The sequence below is a fragment of the Dermochelys coriacea genome, chromosome 9 (genome assembly GCF_009764565.3).
Source record: "Dermochelys coriacea isolate rDerCor1 chromosome 9, rDerCor1.pri.v4, whole genome shotgun sequence".
Taxonomy (NCBI): domain Eukaryota; kingdom Metazoa; phylum Chordata; order Testudines; family Dermochelyidae; genus Dermochelys; species Dermochelys coriacea.
The window spans coordinates 50666379-50686992 of NC_050076.1; the positions used below are offsets into that span (position 1 = coordinate 50666379).

Here is a 20614-nt window from a genome sequence, read left to right on the forward strand (position 1 = left end):
GATGCATCCCAAAACCGCATTAGCTTTTTTCACAGCCATATCACATTGGCAGCTCATAGTCATCCTATGATCAACCAATACTCCAAGGTCCTTCTCCTCTTCCGTTACTTCTAATTGATGCGTCCCCAGCTTATAACTAAAATTCTTGTTATTAATCCCTAAATGCATAACCTTACACTTCTCACTATTAAATTTCATCCTATTATTATTACTCCAGTTTACAAGGTCATCCAGATCCTCCTGTATAATATCCCGATCCTTCTCCGAATTTGCAATACCTCCCAGCTTTGTATCATCTGCAAACTTTATTAGCACACTCCCACTTTTTGTGCCAAGGTCAGTAACAAAAAGATTAAATAAGATTGGTCCCAAAACCGATCCCTGAGGAACTCCACTGGTAACCTCCCTCCAACCTGACAGTTCGCCTTTCAGTAGGACCCGTTGCAGTCTCCCCTTTAACCAATTCCTTATCCACCTTCTGATGTTCATATTGATCCCCATCTTCTCCAATTTAACTAATAATTCCCCATGTGGCACGGTATCAAATGCCTTACTGAAATCTAGGTAAATTAGATCCACTGCATTTCCTTTATCTAAAAAATCTGTTACTTTTTCAAAAAAGGAGATTAGGTTGGTTTGGCACGATCTACCTTTTGTAAAACCATGTTGCATTTTGTCCCATTTACCATTGACTTCAATGTCCTTAACTAATTTCTCCTTCAAAATTTTTTCCAGGACCTTGCATACTACAGATGTCAAACTAACTGGCCTGTAGTTACCTGGATCACTTTTTTTTCCTTTCTTAAAAATAGGAACTATATTAGCAATTCTCCAATCATTCGGTACTATTCCTGAGTTTACAGATTCATTAAAAATTCTTGCTAATGGGCTTGCAATTTCAGGTGCCAATTCCTTTAATATTCTTGGATGAAGATTATCTGGGCCCCCCGATTTAGTTCCATTAAGCTGTTTCAGTTTCGCTTCTACCTCTGATATGGTAATATCTACCTCTATATCCTCCTTCCCATTTGTCATGCTACCATTATCCCCAAGATCCTCTTTAGCCTTATTAAAGACTGAGGCAAAGTATTTGTTTAGATATTGGGCCATGCCTAGATTATCTTTAACCTCCGCTCCATCCTCAGTGTTAAGCGGCCCCACTTCTTCCTTCTTAGTTTTCTTCTTATTTATATGGCTATAGAACCTTTTACTATTGGTTTTAATTCCCTTTGCAAGGTCCAACTCTACTCGACTTTTAGCCTCTCTGACTTTATCCCTACATCTTCTGACCTCAATTAGGTAGGTTTCCTTGCTGATCCCTCCCATCTTCCACTCCCTGTATGCTTTCTGCTTCTTCATAATCACCTCTCTAAGATGCTTGCTCATCCAGCTTGGTCTACAACTCCTTCCTATGAATTTTTTCCCCTTTCTTGGGATACAGGCTTCCGATAGCTTCTGCAGTTTTGATTTAAAGTAATCCCAGGCCTCAACTGCCTTTAGATCCATAAGTTCTTCAGTCCAATCCACTTCCCTAACTAATTGCCTTAATTTTTGAAAGTCAGCCCTTTTGAAATCAAAAACCCTAGTTGCAGATTTATTTTTGTTAATCCTTCCATTTAGTTTGAACTGAATTAGCTCATGATCACTTGAGCCAAGATTGTCCCCTACAACCATTTCTTCTATGAGGTCCTCGCTACTCACCAAAATTAAATCTAAAATGGCATCCCCTCTAGTCGGTTCAGCAACTACTTGTTGAAGGAATCCATCAGCTATCGCATCTAGGAAAATCTGAGCCCTATTATTATTACTAGCACTGGTCCTCCAGTCTATATCTGGGAAGTTAAAGTCTCCCATGATCACGCAGTTTCCATTAGTATTTACTTTATTAAAGACATCAAAAAGGGCTCTATCCATAACCAAATTAGATCCCGGAGGTCTATAGCACACCCCAAGCACTATCATAGGAGAGGCTTTACTAGTTTTCTTCCCCAATGTAATTTTTGCCCAGACAGACTCTGTCTTATCCATTGCATCGCTTCTTATTTCTTTACATTCTAACTCATCGTTGATATACAATGCTACTCCACCCCCTTTACCTTTGTTTCTGTCTTTCCTAAACAGCACATACCCTTCAATACCTGTAGTCCAGTCATGACTACTATTCCACCATGTTTCTGTTATCCCTATAATATCTGGTTTCACTTCCTGCACCAGTAGCTCTAGTTCCTCCATTTTGTTACCTAGACTCCTCGCATTGGTGTATAAACATCTTAATTTTTGCTGTTTGGCCTCGCTCACATTTTGTACCCTATTAGGCACAGTCATTCTACAGCCATTATAACCTATTAGACTAGTATCCACACCGCCCTCGCTCCTTATATACATTCTCCTACCCATGGCTGTATCCTTTCTTACTTCATCTTCTTCCCTCTCAATGCTAAAATCTGGCGTGGAGATTTTCCGGACATCTCCCATCCATGGCTTTGCCAGGGGGAGGTGCCTGTCTCCACTCAGGTTTCTCAGCCATGAACGCTCCTGGAGTCAGGGACCTGAGCCAGGGCAGTCCTTTCTTGCCAAAAAAAAAAAAAAAAAAAAAAGGTGCTAGTGTCCCATTTTCTCTTCTACCACTAGTGGTGGGGGTCTAGCACTCACCTAGGACATCGGAGACCGAATTCCCATTCCCCCTTGACCTGAGAGCAGATGGAATTTGAACCCATCTCCCACGTCACCAATGTGCGTTTGGTGGTGGGGCTCAGTCTCTCCTGTTGCAGCTGTTCCCCTCTGTATACATACTATAGTCAGCGGAACACGGCCTTGAACTCGCTCTCCCACATCCCAGGTGATGTCCTGACCACTAGCTTTAGTGATTTTCTCTCGCTCATGTCCAGGGAATCGTTCAGTCTGCTATGCAAAATGGAACTGCTTCAAGAGGTGAGAGAGAGATGTGCCCCAGAACACTCCAGAGCCCAATGGTTAGAGCACTCAGCTGGGTTCACATCCCTGCTCCTCTCAGGGAGAGGAGGGAACTGAACTGAACATGGATCTGCCCCAGCCCAGGCATGTGACCTACAACCTTCTGAGTACGCACTGTGTGTGTTGGGGGGAGGGGTGCACTGGCACCACCAGCGGCTGGTTTCTGCATGGCCCAATTGGGTAGGCATGCTCTAAGGCAGTGTTTCCCAAACTTTTTTGGCCACGGAACACTTGTATTATTTTGTAGTTGTTTGGTTTTCAAATAAAAAATTGTGTTATTTATGCTCAAATATATTTTATTTTCTAAAACAAAGCAAAAATACAAATTTAAAGTGACTTAAACTAACAATTTCTAACTGGAAAGCTTGTCTAAAGTAGTACAAAAATCAAGTGCAAGAGTCAAAATTAAATTCTAGATTCCTTCATGGAACACCTTGTCAGGAACACCAGTGTTCTGCGGAACACAGTTTGGGAAACGCTGCTCTAAGGTAACCTCTGAGCCTGCTTCCTGTATGACTGCTTCAGGGAGCAGATAGTCATGGAACCCACCATCGGTGAGGCAATGCTTGATTTAGTTCTAAGTGGAGCATAGGAGCTGGTTCAAGAGGTGAATGAATATAGCTGAACTGCTTGGTAATAGCAACCAGAATGTAACTACATTTAATCTTCTTGTAGGGGGAAATACCAAAGTATCCCACCATAGCAGCATTTAACTTCAAAAAGGGGAGCTCCACGGAAAGGCTCTAGGCCATGTCTACACTACAAAATTATGTCAACTGATGTTACATAAGCCACCAGAGTTATTGCATCGCTTGTGTGTGAACACACTACTCGCCTCGTGTCGGCAAGGGCTGTGTCCTCACTGGGCGTGATTGTAGCGATACAGAGTGCAGTGCACCATGGGTAGGTATCCTGTGCAACTTGCCACCACCCCGTGCAGTGTTTTGAGAAGTATTTGTGATGCCGCATGGAGCCAAAATTAGATGCCTGGGGTGACATGGATCATGGGTTCAACTGCCTGTAATGCAATGTTCTCCTGCCCATAATTTCATCTGCTTCCCATAATAGTTCACACTTCTTCAAAATCTCCACATCCCTCCTCGCTGGCTGTCAGCTCTGACAGAAGCATGGAACCTGCACAGCTCTGCACTATTGTTAAGAGCATTGTGAGCACAGGGAGGGCACCTAATCCTGCAGTATTTGCAGAGATGCAAGAGGACCCATGGGGAACATGATTCCTTGGAGGCTAGATTGCTGTGGGATATAAAAAGAAACAATTCAAGGTTGTTGGTGTTCTCAGAGCAGCTGGAGCACTAGTTCTGGGCCCAAGAAACAAGCACTGACTGGTGGGATCGCCTTGTAATGCAGGTTTGAGACACTGAGCAGTAGCCACAGAACTTTCAGATGTGCAAGGCCACATTCCTGGATCTCTGTGCTGAACTTGCCCCAGCCCTCCAATGCAGGGACATCAAAATGAGATCTGCACTGACAGCAAGAAGCAAGTGGCAACTGCACTATAGAAACTTGCTATGCTAGATTGCTACTGGTCAGTTGGGAATCAATTTGGAGTCTGAAATCTACCACAGGGGCAGCACTCATGTAAGTGCGCAGGGCTATTAATCACCTCCTGCTATGCAGGACTGTGACTTTGGGCAATACGAACAGCCAGATAAAAGGGCTAGAAGAAGAGCTCAAAGTGGAGCTATACAGCTCAGGGAGGCTGTTAAAGGCCATTTTAATAGCGAGCCAGAGTAACGTAGGTTGCTGGAGTATGCTCTACCTAGACTTTCTCTTTTCCAGCCCAGAATGAATCTTGTAGTAATTGCTCTGTGTGTGTGAAATAGAACATTGTCAATGCACTTATTCATGTTGTCTGTGAACGTTGTTATAGGTTCTATGACAAAATGAAGAAACAGGAAATTGGTGGGTGTCAGACCTGCTCAGCACCAGCCAGCCTATGTTGTGAACTAATAAAAATGAATTATGTTCCAAAAAGTGAAATTTTATTCTGTGACAGAACCAGGCAAATAAAACATTTAGAACTTAATAAATTAAGGAAACTGAACATATGAAGGGGAAACAGTCATTTCTATTTCAGATGCACATATATCAACCGTGCCTTTCACAAGTCAGTGCATGGGCAGTTCTGATTGTCTTCCATGTCCCCTGGAGGGGAGTGGTAGTCCAGCAATTGCTCATGTCACATGGAATGTGGAGGGGGTGGGGGCTGCAGAGGGAGGTGAGCATGGGAATCTTGGACCTGCAGGTCTATCAGAATCTGCAGCATCTCTGTTTGTGGCCTGAGAAGCCCCACTATGTCCTTGTGCATCCCCCTCTCTTTCTCCATGCTGGCTGCAAGGGTGATCCTCCAGGCCCTGGTCTCGTTCTCTGTTGCAGCACAGGCTTGCAGGATCTCCTGGAACATGTCATCCTGAGCCCGCTTCTTTCTCCCACTCATCTCATCTGGCTAAGGCATTTGGCGGGTGTGGAGGGGGAGACCCTCAAGGCCACAATAGCAGCAACTGCAGGTATAACATACAGAGGTTAGCGTTATCAGTGGGTTCACAACAGAAATCAAAACTTAGGCTACTGAACCCACTCCCCTTGATCTGCAAAAGTTATAAACACTGCCTTCTCACTTCTCCTTGGGATTAATACAGCATAGCATCAGTCAGAGCACCAGCCCTGGTGAGTATGGTCCTTGGGATAGGGCCAGAATGAGGGGGATACACCACAGGCGTGAATATATTTATATAGGGCAAGGAAACTCAATACTGGCACCAATTCCCACAGGCAGAAGTGATTGTAGCCACTCTGCCTCTGTCACCCTCAGGAATGAGAGAGAGAGCACAGATAGTGCTGGCATCCTGATGCCATCTAGACCCATATGCTGTTAGCCCATGTGCTGCAATGATGCCTGCTGAATTAACTGCTAAGTGGCATGGGAAAGTGTCCTACCGTGGCAGAAGTAATAAGGCAGGCCTTCCCAGAAACCTTTGGCAGAGGATTGCAGAGTACCTCCATAAAAGTGTCAGCGAGATCAAGGTTGATAAATGCAAAGAAATGCACAATGGAAAATACAATTCCAACTATTATATATATATATACACACACACACAAAATGATGGGGTCTAAATTACCTGTTATCACTCAAGAAATATCTTGGAGTCATTGAGGATAGTTCTCTGAAAACTTCTGCTCAATATGCAGTGGCAGCAGTAAAAAAAGCTAACAATGTTAATAACCATTAGTAAAGGGATAGAAAGTAAGACAGTAAACATCATGCCACTATATAAATCCATGGTACGTCAACACCTTGAATATTGCAAGCAGTTCTGGTCGCCCCATCTCAAAAAAAGATCTATTAGAATTAGAAAAGGTATAGAGAAGGGCAACAAAAAGGACAGGGCGTATAGACCAGCTTCCATGCAAGGAGAGATTAAAAAGACTGGGACCGTTCAACTTAGAAAAAAGATAACTATGGGGAGAAATATGATGAGATCTATAAAAAAAAATCAATCACAAATGGTGTGAAGAAAGAGTTATTTACCCCTTCATGTAACACAAGAACCTGAGGTCATCTGATGAAATTAACAGCAGGCTTAAAAACAAACATAAGGAAGTACTTCTTCACACAGTGCTGTGGAACTCATTGCCAGGGGATGTTGTTAAGGTCAAAAGCATAACTGGGTTAAAAAAAAGCATTAGATAAATTCACAGAGGACAAGCCCATCAATGGGTATTAGCCAAGATGGTCAGGGATGCAACTCTATGCTCTGCGTGTTGCTAGCTTCTTACTGCAATATTGGCACTGGGTGATGGGATGGATCACTCGATAACTGCCCTATTCTGTTAATTTCCTCTGGGGCACCTGGCGCTTGGCACTGCCGGAAGACAGGATGCTGGGCTAGGTGGACTGTTGGTCTGACCCAGTCTCGCCATTCTTATGAGAAAAGCGGGGGAACACTTCATTTAAGGATCTAGCTGGGCTTAGGTGTGTGTTAGCTGGGGGACGCTGAGTGGGGTTTTGAGGATCTAGATTTTGGACTTTGGCACCTAAAGTGGCAGTTAGGTGCCTAAATGCCTGGTGGGTCTGGCCCTAGGTGTTTGGGGCCTGCTGTTTATACTGTAGGTCCTGGCTTTACAAAGAGTGCTGCACTCACCACAGCTCCCAGACTTTGAGAAACCAGCCCCACGGCAGTGAACTCAGAATCCAACAGGCCCTGGCCTCAAGGGAATTTCAGCATGCTTAGTTCTTCCAGAAAACATTTTAAACTGGGAGAGACACTGCAAGGTAGGATGGTAGCACATCCCGCGTTAGGGGATACCGACACGCCACTGCTGGGCATCTGAATGCAGCAGGAATGCTAAGCAAAGGCCACAAACAACTGAACTTTATGCTCTAGATGTTTCCCTGACCATACTGATCTCCTCTCATCGCCAGTTGCCATTACCAGCAAGTTTCCAGCCAATGGCAGTGAAGACTGGTTAGCAGCAACTTCCGGCTCACTGGGCAGTGAACTTGTTCTCAGGCCAGTGCCTTACAGACAGCCACTTTGCTAAACCTCTTGCCTGAGGCTTCCTAGAATGGACTTGGACACTGTGCTACTCTCCCCAGGTGTGAGAGGGATCCCTTAGCTCTGAGGGGAAGCATAGGGGCCTCTTGCTGCCAGCCACCTTTGCAAGCACGAAATTCGCTTAATTCAACAAACTCGCTCGGCAAAGTTTCACCATTTATTTGAGATGCAGTAATTTACATGTAAACACCTGGGTAGTAAGGCACTTGGTGAGACCAGGCAAGGACACAAATCACCACTCAGATGGGCTCCAGCAGCCAGGGATTTCTGGGCTGCGTTTCCTTCAGTCTTCTTGTCTAAGGAGCAGCTGATTCACAATGCGCCCCAGATGGTATCTGCCACAGGCACGGACACAACCTCGCTGCAGAGAAGTCCATTCCTCAGTATGAAACCTTGTCAGCAGGACACAGCTCCTGAACAGCTAAATACGGACAGAAAGATTTGCTATTCCCCCAAACACTTTGATGGCACAAGTGATGCTGAGACCGATTCCCTGAAGATACTGCTCCTGGGGTTTCCTCTGTTCAGAAATAGGCATGTAAAAAGCTCAGGGCTTGGCTGTGAAGTAACCAGGTTTAGTGCTGGTTTCCTGCATTTAGAAACTATACTCCAATAAACCCAGGAGCACTAGCTCTGGACCAGACAGGCTGCATAACCAAGCAAAGCTACTTCTGGAGCTGTATATCCATTTTCTCAAGCAGGCAGTCTCTCTCCATGCACAGAATTGTACACATGGCCAGGGGCATTACGGAAGCAGCAGGAGGTTTTGTATCTTCTGCTGAAATACTGGGGATTTATTGGCCACTGCTGGAGGCAGGCTACAAGGGATGAGGATGCAATGGGCTGCCCCGGGACAGGAAGTGCAGCTATTCCGATTCCTTAGGAAGCACTAAAAGAATGACATTGAAGAATACAGCAACCGGTGGGGAGGGAGGATTCTAAGGTGGGAAACATGCAGCCACTGAAGTGAGCTGTAGAGCAACAAGCAATCACAGGAAAGGATCTGGCTGGAGTGGGGCTGAGGTGTGCCTAGAAGTACCCTGTGCCAGAAGGAAAGGAGCAGGCCAGCTGTGGATGCAGCAAGGGCACTTTTGCTCTCCTGAATCCAAAACAACAGGAACCACGATCCTTGGGAACCAAGCAAGGGGAAGTCTGGTCCAGGCTCCAGCATGATAAGGGCTCCTCCCCAGTACCCCCAGGCACAATTACCCTGGAAGGGGGCCTGTTAACCCTCGAGCCTGTAGCATTAGCTCAGCTCTAGTGAAAGCCCCACTGCATAGCACACGGAGACTGGGGAGGAAGGAGGCAGTGACACACTGCAGCCTTGCAGGAGGCCTTGTCTGAACAGACCTGAACTCCATGTGCCAGGGCGAGCAGAGCTGCTTTCGCTGTGCAGGTGGGCACACAAGTGGCTCATTTATCACAGCCAGCCCAGTCCTCACTACGCTTTACCTCCACCACTGCCATCTTAAACCAGCCACCATGAGAATACCAGTCACCTAGCAGTGCCCGCCAGCACTTCAGAGAGCCCAAGGGCACTGGACACACTTGGCAAACCTCTGGGGAGGCCAGGAGCTCCAGCATGGCACTAAATGTGGCAGCACTTCACCAGGGTCAGAAAATGGCCCCATAGATTTTTCCAAAGCCCACTGGCAGCTCCCCAGCGACCCAGACATTCACATTTATACAAGCACCATTTAAAACGAGACCATCACGTCTCCTCCTAGATTTAAAAAGATTTAAGAACTGCGGTTGTCCTCTGCCCTGGCCTGCACAGAGAAGAGGCAGTGCAGGCAGCAAGTTAAAACGCCATCTGGTTGCTGAGGATTGCACCATCCCCATAAATGTACAATCAGATATTCTGAGCAGCTGCTGCACCCGGTTCATCATGTGCTCTTTCTGCCGTTGAGCAGGCGAACGCTCTGGTCCTTTTCATCCAATTTCAGGTGTGTCCGGCTGAATTTCTTAATCAGGGTCCCTGGTATCAACGCCACCATGGCTATGGCCAGTAGCTTAAACAACGTGCCCCAGGAGAAAATGGCATCCAGGGAGGTGATCTGCGAGAGGATGGCACCCGTCTGCACACAGATGAAGTTATAGGGGATCAGACCTGGAGGAGCAGAGGGAGAAGCCTGTTACTAGACAACGATCCCTAGTGCCCTGGTGTGTCTTCAGGATGGCTCCAGCTAGACACCACAGATCTGTACAGCTTGGAGATAGCATGCAGGGTACAGTGTAACTCACTGGCCAAAGGTCACCTCTTCTCTGCAGCCAGATGTGCTGACAAAGTGAGAGCTGCACATGGGGGAAATACAGCTCAGTGCACCTGGAAGGGTCACTTCCCTTTGCTAGCACTAAGGGGGACTAACCATTGTGAAGCAGGAGACAGGGAAAAGCAGTGCCCCCCCCCGCCCCTCCATCCTGGAGAATGATTTCTGGACAGGCTGAGCCCAGCCTCATCTAACACAGCTGGGGTCCTGTCACTGGGAATGCGCCGCTCCCAGCCCCTGACACAGCCAAGTGGCCAACCTGGCTGCAGCAGCGCAGTGGCCAATCTGCTGAACAGCACCTGGAGAGAGGGCAGCACACATGGGGCTGGGGCCAAGGGTGAGCTCCTGCAGGGCCACTGTGTGGGTTTGTGCGAACTGGGGACATTAAAATCACTTGCGCTGGACAGCGGAGCTGCAATGTCGTTTCCCAGCCCTCATTAAAAACCAGTGGGCATCGGGACACCTGACGACAGCTAAGTTCTCTACAGGAACAGCCATTTCACCCTGGGAAGAGGTAAGAGTGTAAGGGCACAGACAGCAGTGAATCAGGAAACTAACACAGACACGTGACTGTTGCCGTGGGACCCTTAACGATGGAATTCCTCAAGCATAGCATGGTACGTTCTCAAGCTTGCTGGGTTCTAATAACAGCAAAGAGTAGGTTGGGTTTGATCCCCTCCTGAACACAGAGCCTGCTCGCCCCCAGCCGCAGCTCCTTACCGATAAGGACGGAGAAGAAGAACTGAGAAACCGGGATGTTCAGGATTGGAGACGCCAGGTTCAGAAACCAGTTTGGGGTCATGGGGAAAAGTCTCAGAAACAACAAGAAGAAAAATAAGCAGCTCCTGTTCTCCTCCACCTGCCATTGGACAAGAGAAACCAGGTCAGTGTTGCCACTGCCTGTTACTGGCCAACTACTGCAGAGCCGAGACACCCAGTCTGGCACGAGCAGAGGGCGAGAGCTTCATTTCAACAAGCCACAATGTAACATCAGCCCAGAATAAAAGCGAACCAGAGTAGCTTAGTACCACCGTACCCACATGCACCAGGATCCGCTTCATCTGTGCAGCAGCTGCACCCAGTGAACGTACGCGCAAAACTGGGGCATGAAAGATCAGTGGAAAAGGGGGCAAATCACTGATGGACAGACATGATCTAAACAAATACTTATACAAAGGGCAGCTGCATTCCCTGCATCTTACCCTGCTTTCCAGCAGTGCCATTCTGCTAGTGAAAATTGGTTCCCAAGGTCGCTATAATGGGTAGTCCTTAAAATTAAAAAGGCAGCCGAGTGACAGTGTGGAAGGGAAGGGTGAACATGCAACCTTAGCCCTGTCCCTTAAGCATCTCCTTAACAGCGTAAGTGCACCTTTTGCTGTGTCCAGGCTGCAGCACTGGGAGAAAGCCAGACGTTCTCCACACCCGCAGGGCTTGCTCCTGCCAACGCTTACCTGACTGACTCCACTCCCGCTAGGAAACGCTCCGCCTGACAGCAGTGTTTTCAGGCTTGGGCCCTTAGTAACACGGCTGTTGGGAGTGTTCCCAGTGCTGTACATGGACACTGATCAATTCTAACAGCACAATACTGCCTAAGGGAGGCTTTGCACTTAGTAGCCAGACTTTGGAGGGATTAAAAAGGACAAAAAAGGACACAGCAACCCCCTCCCTCCTGTCCCATGGTTGTGCCCATCAACCTCCTTAGCACAAGAGGCACTTGTCAGCTTGGCCAGCCGCTACCCCATGCTCCCCTGACTCTTGGTGCTGCAGGCTAAGGAGGCACTGCCATTCCTGTGCAGACCCCTCAGGGCACAGATCAAGGCAGCATTTGTCTCTCACCCCCTGGCCAGCACTCAGCCTCCAAGCTGCATTCTCCACAATATTATTCTGCAGTTAAAACCAGTCTAAAGCTCCTGTGCAGCAAACATCTTCAGCTAACCTACAGCCTTTGCTCTGTTTAACAGACACAAGACTAAGAGGGCTGGCTTAAAGCAGCTTCCAGCCCTTGTAATGCCTTAGATCGTTTTAAGGATTTGTACCAATTTAAATTGCAAAATAAGAGCAGCCTCCCCATATGTTCCCGGACAGTCCTAGCAGGGGACAGCAGGTAGACTGGACAGCAGGCACAAACAGGCGGGGCACCAAGTCGGGCGATCCCTGTGCCAGAGCTGATTTTTAAATGTGAATACAGGAACTGAATCTATGCCAAGTTTCTGTTTGCAGAATTCAGCCATTATTGCTTGAGAGCTCAGAGTATCCCACCCTTCCTAAGCGTCCACTGCATTTTATTCTTGTCAGCTGTACTGGTCAAGCAGGATTATGGCAGAATGAGCTAGTATCTTCCTGGGCATCAGAGTTACTTACCAAGTTCCAGCTAGTTACACCTGCCTTCAAAGAGGTTGTTAAGGCATCTCTGAAGGCCCAATCTAGCCTGCTGGCGACGATGCATGAGAAAGCAGAGCCCAGCTCAACTCTCAGAACCCAGGGTGTGTTTACATTTGAGAGGAGCCAAGAGAGACTAACACACAAACACGTAACCCCCTGGGGCCACTCATCTAATTCCTTTTCAAAGCAAACTGGGCTGACACTAGAGGGCACTACCATGCCCCCGCTCTCAGAGCGGGAGTACCTACTCCATTATCCAAGGGATAACCAGTATTGTTAGTTCTCCCTCTGAAAAGCTCATGCTGCTTACATTTTGGGTCCACTGGACTGATTCCAAAGCCAGAAGGACAATAACTGCCATGGTGGTAGGACACAGGGGACTAAGGAACCACAAATGCAAGCCCTGAGCTAAGATGGGGCTGTAGAATCACAGCTCAGCTCTGCTCCAGTCAGCCCATCACCGGGGGTTTGTCCCCATGCCCTGAGCAGAGGGACTAGCAGCAAGGATCTCTTTACCTTTCTTTGCAGCATGGACACTTTATCAGGAAACCAGTAGACTACAAACTGTTTCCCAAAGGCCCCGGAGAGCAGGTAACAGCAGGTGGCACCCACAGAAGTCAAAGCAGAGCACAGCAAGAGCCCCATCCATGGTCCAAACAGAGCCCCAGCGAGGATGTTCTGGTAGAACAAAAGCAGTGAGACAGACTTTATGAATAAGAGACTGGACAAAAGCGTTCAGCAATGTGTACACAATCACAGCCAGCCCAACTCTCCTCTGGCCACATGGGTAGCTTGATGGGGACCCAGCTATCCCCTTTGCTCCCACAGGGGCACAGCTTCACTGCCTGTTGTGAACTTTCTGTATTAAAGCTCCAGAGAGAGGATCTCCCATCCAGAGAAGGCAGAGAGTTTGGGGACAGCATCAACCATTCCAAAGAGAGGAGCTCTGTCACCTTCGCATAAGATGCCAGCCACATCTGGGGCAGGGAATCACCTAACTCAGTTGTGGCCTCTGAGTGCCACCATAACACAAATGGTTAAAACCCATGGCTCATTCTAGAAACTTCACCAGTGCAGGAGAGCAGTGTCTGAACTGACCACTGCAGTCTTGGTCCTTGAGTCAGGGAGCTCAGCTGCCTTATGGAGAAGGCTCACTCAGTTCTTCCCTCTGTCCTTTAGTTTCAGGGCTTGAAAGGTACCTAGCTCAGGTGACGTAAAGCATTTCCACAGTGCAGCCAGCATCTTAGCAGAGGTTGTCTCATGGACGCCTCCCCCTTCCCATTTGTGATCAGACAATAGGCCCAGGCCAACTACAGCCTCTGCTGATATGGAATGGTAATAGCAGAGGAATATTTAGAACTTATTTAAAGCTATTCAAGGTGGCAAGAACCAGAGTGAACCAGAACCATGGACATGAGTAAAGTGCTTGGGCACCGCACAACAGTGTGATTGAAAACCAGCTCTATCCAAACTCAACCAGGTGCACAGTAAATGGATTACTAACAGATCACCACGTGTAATCATTGAGTGGAATCCTGCAGAGATTAGACCTCAGCCCAAGGCTGTTCAATATTAATATTTTTATCAACAATATAGAGATAAATATAGAGTCACTGTAGATACTGTATATAGAAAAACTGGTTGTTTGCTAAATAATGAGGAAGGTGGGGGTGGGATGTCATACAGAGACAACAGGATCACTTGGTAAATTGGGCACGATCCAAAACTACACATTTTAATATGGCCAAATGTAAGGTCACATCTATAAACAGAGAATGTCAGTCACATGGCATATGGAACTGTAGCCTGAAAGCCGTGACTCTGAATAGGACTTAGAAGTCATTAAACTGAGCATAAGCTTCCAGTGCGAGGCTTTGACCCTTGGAGGTATAACCTGGGGAATATAAAGGAGCAGGTATGAGCTTCACCCCATAGTGTTGTCGCTAAACCTTGATGGTGCAGCCCCCGTAGTGTTTTTTATCTGCCTCTGGCTAGTAGGTCTAGTCCCCAGGCAAGGGGTGTGCAATGCACTTCTCAAACTCCCAGAGAGGAGTCCTGTTCACCTGGAAGCAAGATGACAGGCCAGGACAGGGGGGTTAACGGTGACCCCAATAAACGAGAGAGCCCAGTGAGTGGGCTAAGACCCTATGGCAAAGCTTTGGAAAGTCTGATGAGGGAAAAGGAACAGAGTGCTAGAGAGCTGAGCAGGTGCGTACCAGAAAGCTGGAGCCAGGGATGGCAAAGGATTGCTTGTAGAGGTAGGCAGCACAGAACAGCAGCAGCACATAGCTCTGGTGCTCTTCCTTATAATATTGTAGAAACTCTGCAAGCTCTCGCAGCTCCTCCAGGTCTGATGGGAACTTGAGTGACCTGAGAAGGAAGAGGGAGACCCAGCTAAAATGATAAACCCTTGACACTCCAAGCATCTCTCAGACATTCTGCACACATTAACAAATGGACAGCCAAGGTCAAATATCTTCACCTGATTTTACAAATGGGGAAACTGAGGCAGGTTAAGTTACTTCGGGTCAGAGGAAGTCTGTGGCAAACTGTCTAGTGACTTAAGTTCCCTCTAAGCTGCTTGACCACGCAGCAGGCTATAAAGATCCACGTAGGCACGCAGCCTGGAGAGGTGAGAGGTAGGGGGTGGGCAGAGAGGGGAGCAAGTTGGGGCACGCAGAGCTGCCGGCAGGGAGAGGCATCTCTCCCCCCAGCCCCAGCGCTGTTGTGGTGAGAGAAGGCTGGGGGAGTCCTCTCTCCCCGGGGCAGCCTGCACCCCAAACCCCTCATCCCTGGCCCCACCCCAGAGCCCACACCCCCATCCAGAGCCCTCACCCCTGCACCTCAATTCTCTGCCCCAGCCCTGAGCCCCCCTCCCACACCCAGAACCCCTCTTCCCCAGCCCCAACCCAGAGCCCTCACCTCTGCCCCCACCATCTGCCCCAGCCCTGAGCCCCCTCCTGCATCCCAAACCCCTCATTGCCAGCCCCACCCTAGAGCCTGCATCCCCAGCCAGAGCCCTCACCCCCCGTTACCCTATGCCCAACCCTCTGCCCTAGCCGAGCCCTCTCCCACACCCAAACCCTTCATCTCTGTCCCCACCCCAGAGCCTGCACCCCAACCCTCTGTCCCAGCCCTGAGCCCTCTCCCACTCTCCGAACCCTTTGGTCCTACCCTCACCACACATCACCTCGATATTTGGTTCGCATAAAATTAATTCTGCACATGGATATAAAAAATTAGAGGGAACATTGCTAGTGACTCAAGGACATTCTCATTTGAACATTAGAGTTCCTAGGAAATCCACCATCAGGCTTTACACCAACCTAGGCCTTTTCTAAGTGTGAACAGCAATGCTATATTGCAGAGCAAGCTCCTGCTTTATCTACGCAGTGCACCCATTCAGCTTGACAAACATTCCCATGACCGACCTTTGGTATTGCTCAGCGGACCCAGTGAGCCTGCACAGAACAAGCTGAAACTGCCAGAAAAAAAAAAAAAAAAAAAAAAAAAGGAGAGTTTTCCCTACCTGATCTTCAGCAAACTGAAAATTAACAGTACTGTTTGCATCCAGCCTGGAGCATTCATCTCCTACCCTGAAACAGGAGTGAAAATAGCATCCAGGGCATCACTAGATGGGACTGGAGCCAGTGCACAGATCACCATGCTGCGTGCAAGCAGCCGACATTCCTCACAGAGGAGGTGTTGGAGACACCAGTGCCAGGATCTCTTGGCCACCATGGCACTGACTATCCCAGGTTGCTGCTGGCCCAACTCATACCACTAGCTGCTCTCTGGATCTGGTGTTTGGGCTGAGTATGGAGGTGTGACAACTGGGGATTTTACCCACAGCACGGACTGACTGTTGCCTCCTGCAATTTGAGGTTGGGGCTAGGCACTTTGATGGCCCTTCCTCAGAGATTAATTGGACCTGGTCATTTCTTGAAGAAGAATATTGCTCACACTATTCTGCTGGTTGAACAGGACTGTATGAAGATCTTTTACCTTTCACTACTGGTTAAGTGCTGTGCATCTTCCTTATTGGTTTCCACCTCACAGATCATCATAGGTTACATCTCTCCTCTGGCAACTGATGGAGAAAGCTCAAGTGACAGAAATCTCACACTGAATTGGACAAATTGCTTCATAACATATCTTGAAATCTCATGCTGTGGGTGTGCAAAAGTTTCTTTGCTTCCACCACTGTATCCACTAAGTTTCACTCAGATGATTTATGCTGATGAATGAACGAATAGGAAACAGCTGTTACTCTGTAAGCAACAAAACTCCAACACACCAAGCAGATTCTGACAGAACCACCTGCTTCTGTGGCTGCAGAATGATTTCTGGAGAGTTCAAACACTGAATTATCTCTGGTTGGACAAGGGCTGTTGGTATCACTGTGTTCCACAATCTACTCTTTGGACTAGCATCCAACCTGACTGGGGAAGGGGACACTTGTATATTGCTGTCTGAAACACCCATAAAAGGCAACGCAGTTAAAGAGAGAATGCATCTACTATCACCATCAAAGTGCATATAGGAAACAATTGTCAACCACCCAAAATCTGCACAGCTATCAGGATTTGTTCAAGCTTGGAGAAACTGTTACAGAGAAAGATAAAATGAGCTTAACAGACAGATACCCATTCTTGGATATCATGGCCTGAATCCCGTCACAGAGTCAATGAGTTAATTCACTCAGAGAGAGAAAAATCAAGGGGACCCATTCAAGCCTCCTGCCTTTTGTCCTACCTCTAAGGATCTGTTAGCCCTCTTCTCTCTGAAAAAGTAAAAGAATGTCCAGCCTTCTGCTGGCCTATGCAGTTCATTTAAAGAACACCACATCCTTTCTACAGAGCCAGATAGCAGTCTGGAATATGTCAGTCTGTGCGAGGGGCCACACACTGGCATTCCAGTTCCAGACGGGAGTCCACATCTCTACACGTATCTCATCATTAAAGGAGTTTTCACTGTGTGCACACACGTGTGTTTCACTTGCCATGCTCCACAACAGCGTTCTACCCTTGACCGTCAGAGACCTCTTTGCACCTTATTGGCAAAATAACATTAAGCTAAAAAGAGTTACTGGTCAGTACAAATCACCTGGTTTCACCCCAGACAGTAAGGCATGAGCAGGTCTTCAGCAGGGTCAGATTCTCAGCTGATATTAATTGTCCTTGCTCCATTGACCTCAGTGGAGCTATGACAATTTGTACCAGCTGAGGTTCTACCCAAAAGAGCACAGGGGCCTAGAGAACAAACTCAGGTAACACATAGCAAATGGTATATTCGAATCCACAGTTAAGTGATGCAATGAGAGCTAGTACCTGGGGGTAGGGTGGGCTATTGCTTGCTCTGACTTGTTTTCTGGGTGGTAATTCCTGGTTTTGGGGCAGCAATGGGCTCAAAGCTGGCCAAACCTTTGTTAGGCAGAGCTAAAAATCGAAAGGAATCCCAACTAGAGATAGACCACATGTGTCTAGGCTTTTATGTGCTTGTTTAAAAAAAAAAAAAAAAAAAAAAAAAAAAGTAGTTTAACTCAGAGTTACCTGGCCTTGCACCTGCCTACTTGAGCAGTCACTCTCCCAGGACCATAGTGCCACAGTGCTGGGAAGCAGAAGGCCCTCTGGTTCTGAGGAGCCAGGAGTGGGGTATTCTCTATGAGGGTCCTCCACTTCAGAATTCACTCTTCCTAGGTGTCATATGGCCCAAATGTGTTGCCATTCACAGCACATTACAGAGCCTCTCCTTTTACAGGGGCTTTTGGGATGAGGGACACTACCTGAGGGCTGCTATTTCAGAAGCAGGGTATTTTCTTTATACAGTGCTGCTGTAAGGGCTAGGCCTGGTCCACACTTAAAAGGTCGACATAGCTAAGTGGACAACAGCTGTGGAAAAAAAAAATCAAACCCTTGAATGCTATACTTCTACTACCCTAGCCCTCAGTGCAAACACATCTATGTTAATGTAAGAATATTATCATCATCATCAGGGAAGTGGCACTCTTACGCTAACGGAAAAACCTCTTCTGCAGATGTAGGTTGTATTTATGTTATGGAGTTATGCCAACATTGTCACGTCATATACCACAGCATAGACACACCATCAGTCAGCTATTGCTGGTGCATAATGGAATTTGCTGGAGCACTTGCCTTTTTGCTATTTGTTGTTTTAAAAAAGTATCAGGGACACCTACAGCTTTGGAGAGGGACCTTTCTTGCTACAATATAAATCAAAGGAATAAAAACACAAAACATCTTCCAAATCCTAGCAGTCAGGATAGATGAAGGATCCTAGGAGGATATGTCAAGCCGAAGATGACCGGCATTAACGTTGTTAGTTTCAAAGCTTCTCAAAGATCTGATTTCACACTGACTTGTTATGGCTAAACATAGCTCAGAACATGCACCACCATATTTCTATGGATTTCACACTCTGCAAAGATCATCCTATGGTGGGGATATATTTTTAGGCTGCCACCCTATGTTAACAGGCCAACAAAAATCTAATATTTCACCCATTCATCCTGAACATTACCCTTAGTCAAAATCTGATGGAGAAAACCCTCCTAACTCTTGAATCATTTAAAATCTCGTCACACGGGGAAACAGTGCATGCACCTGAAAGTTGCCATTTTCCATTGCAAAACGTGCACATGCATTGGATCACAACAGTCACTCTCCTCTGGGCTTTTCTCCAGGACACCCCGAGGCATCACAGCAGCCCTTCAGCAAAGCACATTTCCCACAGCGCCGCCACCCTTCGTTTCTGTCGGCGGGGCGACAGACGGACGAAGCGAGGGTCGAAGGTTTTTCTCGAAAGCGGCTCCGGGATGCCGGGACGGTGGGCTGCAGGTGCAGTAAAGCCCTACACGGCCCGGCCTGTTGGTCCCACATGCTCCCGGACCCCAGCACCCCGCCTGCAGGCCCGGCCCTGTGCCCCTCACCATGGGCACCAGGCGCCGGCAGCACCACGAGCCTGGCGAGCCAGCCCCCCTCGGCAGCCCACGGGCGCTCGTGCCCCGCTCTGGTGACCCAGGGGTCCCGGGCCCCCCGCGAGAGCGGCGCCCTCAGGCACGGGGGTGAGACGTGGGAGGCTCCCGCAGCAGGGAGGAGCCGCTTTCCCGGGCCAGAGAGGGCAGGACCGGAAGGGGGGGGCTGGGCGCGGCCGTCACCCACCTGTCGGCCCCGAGCGGGCCCCCCGGGCGCAGCCGCGCCGACAGCAGGTAGAGGCCGCAGGAAGCGGCCCCGAGCAGCCCCAGAAAACCGCAGAGCGGCCGCATCCCGGCGCGGGGGGCTGCAGCGCCAAGAGGCGGTTCGCGGCGGGCGATCACGTGACACGCGCCGGTTGCTGCGGCAGCCCGCCCGCGGGAGAGCGGTTAGCTCCCGGGCGGCCTGAGGCCCCGCCCCGGGCCCCCAGCGGGGGCGGGGCTGCGGCCTCTGGTGCCCTCGCGCGCCACGGGCAGAGCTGCGGCTGCCCCCGGCCTGAGCTCATCGGGACTTTGTGCCCTGGCGCCCCCGAGCCTGCTCGGGAGCCGCCCCCGGCCTGGTTTGCGCGGGATTCTTCCGTCTGAGCGTCCCGCCCGGCCCGGGGCTGCGTTGACTTCCGCCTGGCCGAGGCCGGACGGGCCGCTCCGCTGGGCGCGGTCGCTGGGGCCCTCCGCAGTGCTCGCCGCCCGCCTCCGTCGCGTGCTTTCACCTCCATTCCCCGGGTTACTAGTCACCGTGCTGCGTAGCACCCGCCCGAGGCCGAGCCCCTGGGGCCGCGGGAGACGGGGCCTCCCCGCTTTGACAACGAACTCCTGGTAACTGCTCTGGGGGCGCAGCCTTTCCCATCGTGCCCCCACCCACCGTTTCGTAAATTCATCGCAACCCCCTTGCCCCGGTTTGTGTAAGAGACTGTCATGGGGGGCTGTGTCAAACGCCTTCTTAAAACCAAGATGTCTCACATCTTCTGCTTCCCTGCAATCCCTGAGTCCAGGAACTCTGTCCAAGAAGGAAATGAGGTTGGTTTCTTCGTGATGAATCCATGCTGGCTATTCCCTATAACCAGTGTTGAGCTGCCAAAATCTTAACAACCGGTTCCCTCCTCACCCCGCGGGGGGGGATCGTTGCCCACCCCTGCCCCCTGGGACTCCTGCCCATCCAACCCCCCCTGCATTCCTTGATGCCCCCCCAGGACCCCTGCCCCATCCACCCCCTTCCCCTGACTGCCCCCAGAAGTGGGCAGGAGGGTCTCATGGGCCACTCTAGTGGGTGCCCACCCCACCCTTAAGAGCCAGAGGCACCTGCCGGAGGGCAAGGTGGGGAGTCCCGGTGGTGCTTACCTAGAGCAGCTCCCAGGAAGCATCCGGCAGGTCCCTCTGGCTCCTAGGGGCGGGGGAGCGTAGTTGGGGGGGAGCGGCCACTC

At 49.2% G+C, this 20614-nt stretch overlaps 1 protein-coding gene across 6 annotated transcripts; it reads right to left on the bottom strand.

Moving 5' to 3' along the window:
* Nucleotides 1-7694: 7694 nt before the first annotated feature.
* On the bottom strand, nucleotides 7695-19888 carry TMEM41A (transmembrane protein 41A). 6 transcript variants are annotated; one of them, XM_043492742.1, is made up of 6 exons: nucleotides 19384-19526; nucleotides 15798-16439; nucleotides 14419-14572; nucleotides 12719-12880; nucleotides 10541-10679; nucleotides 7695-9660 (listed from the first exon to the last, which is right to left on the bottom strand). In XM_043492742.1, the coding sequence occupies exons 2-6, from the start codon at nucleotides 15941-15943 to the stop codon at nucleotides 9437-9439; spliced, it is 825 nt and encodes a 274-aa protein (XP_043348677.1). In that variant the 5' UTR covers nucleotides 15944-16439; nucleotides 19384-19526; the 3' UTR covers nucleotides 7695-9436. The 6 variants fall into 6 exon arrangements, with proteins under 6 accessions (XP_043348677.1, XP_043348678.1, XP_038272913.1 ...); XM_043492743.1 differs by having other exon boundaries at nucleotides 16208-16292; nucleotides 19384-19503; XM_038416985.2 differs by lacking the exon at nucleotides 15798-16439 and having other exon boundaries at nucleotides 19384-19888.
* Between the last annotated feature and the right edge of the window lie 726 nt (nucleotides 19889-20614).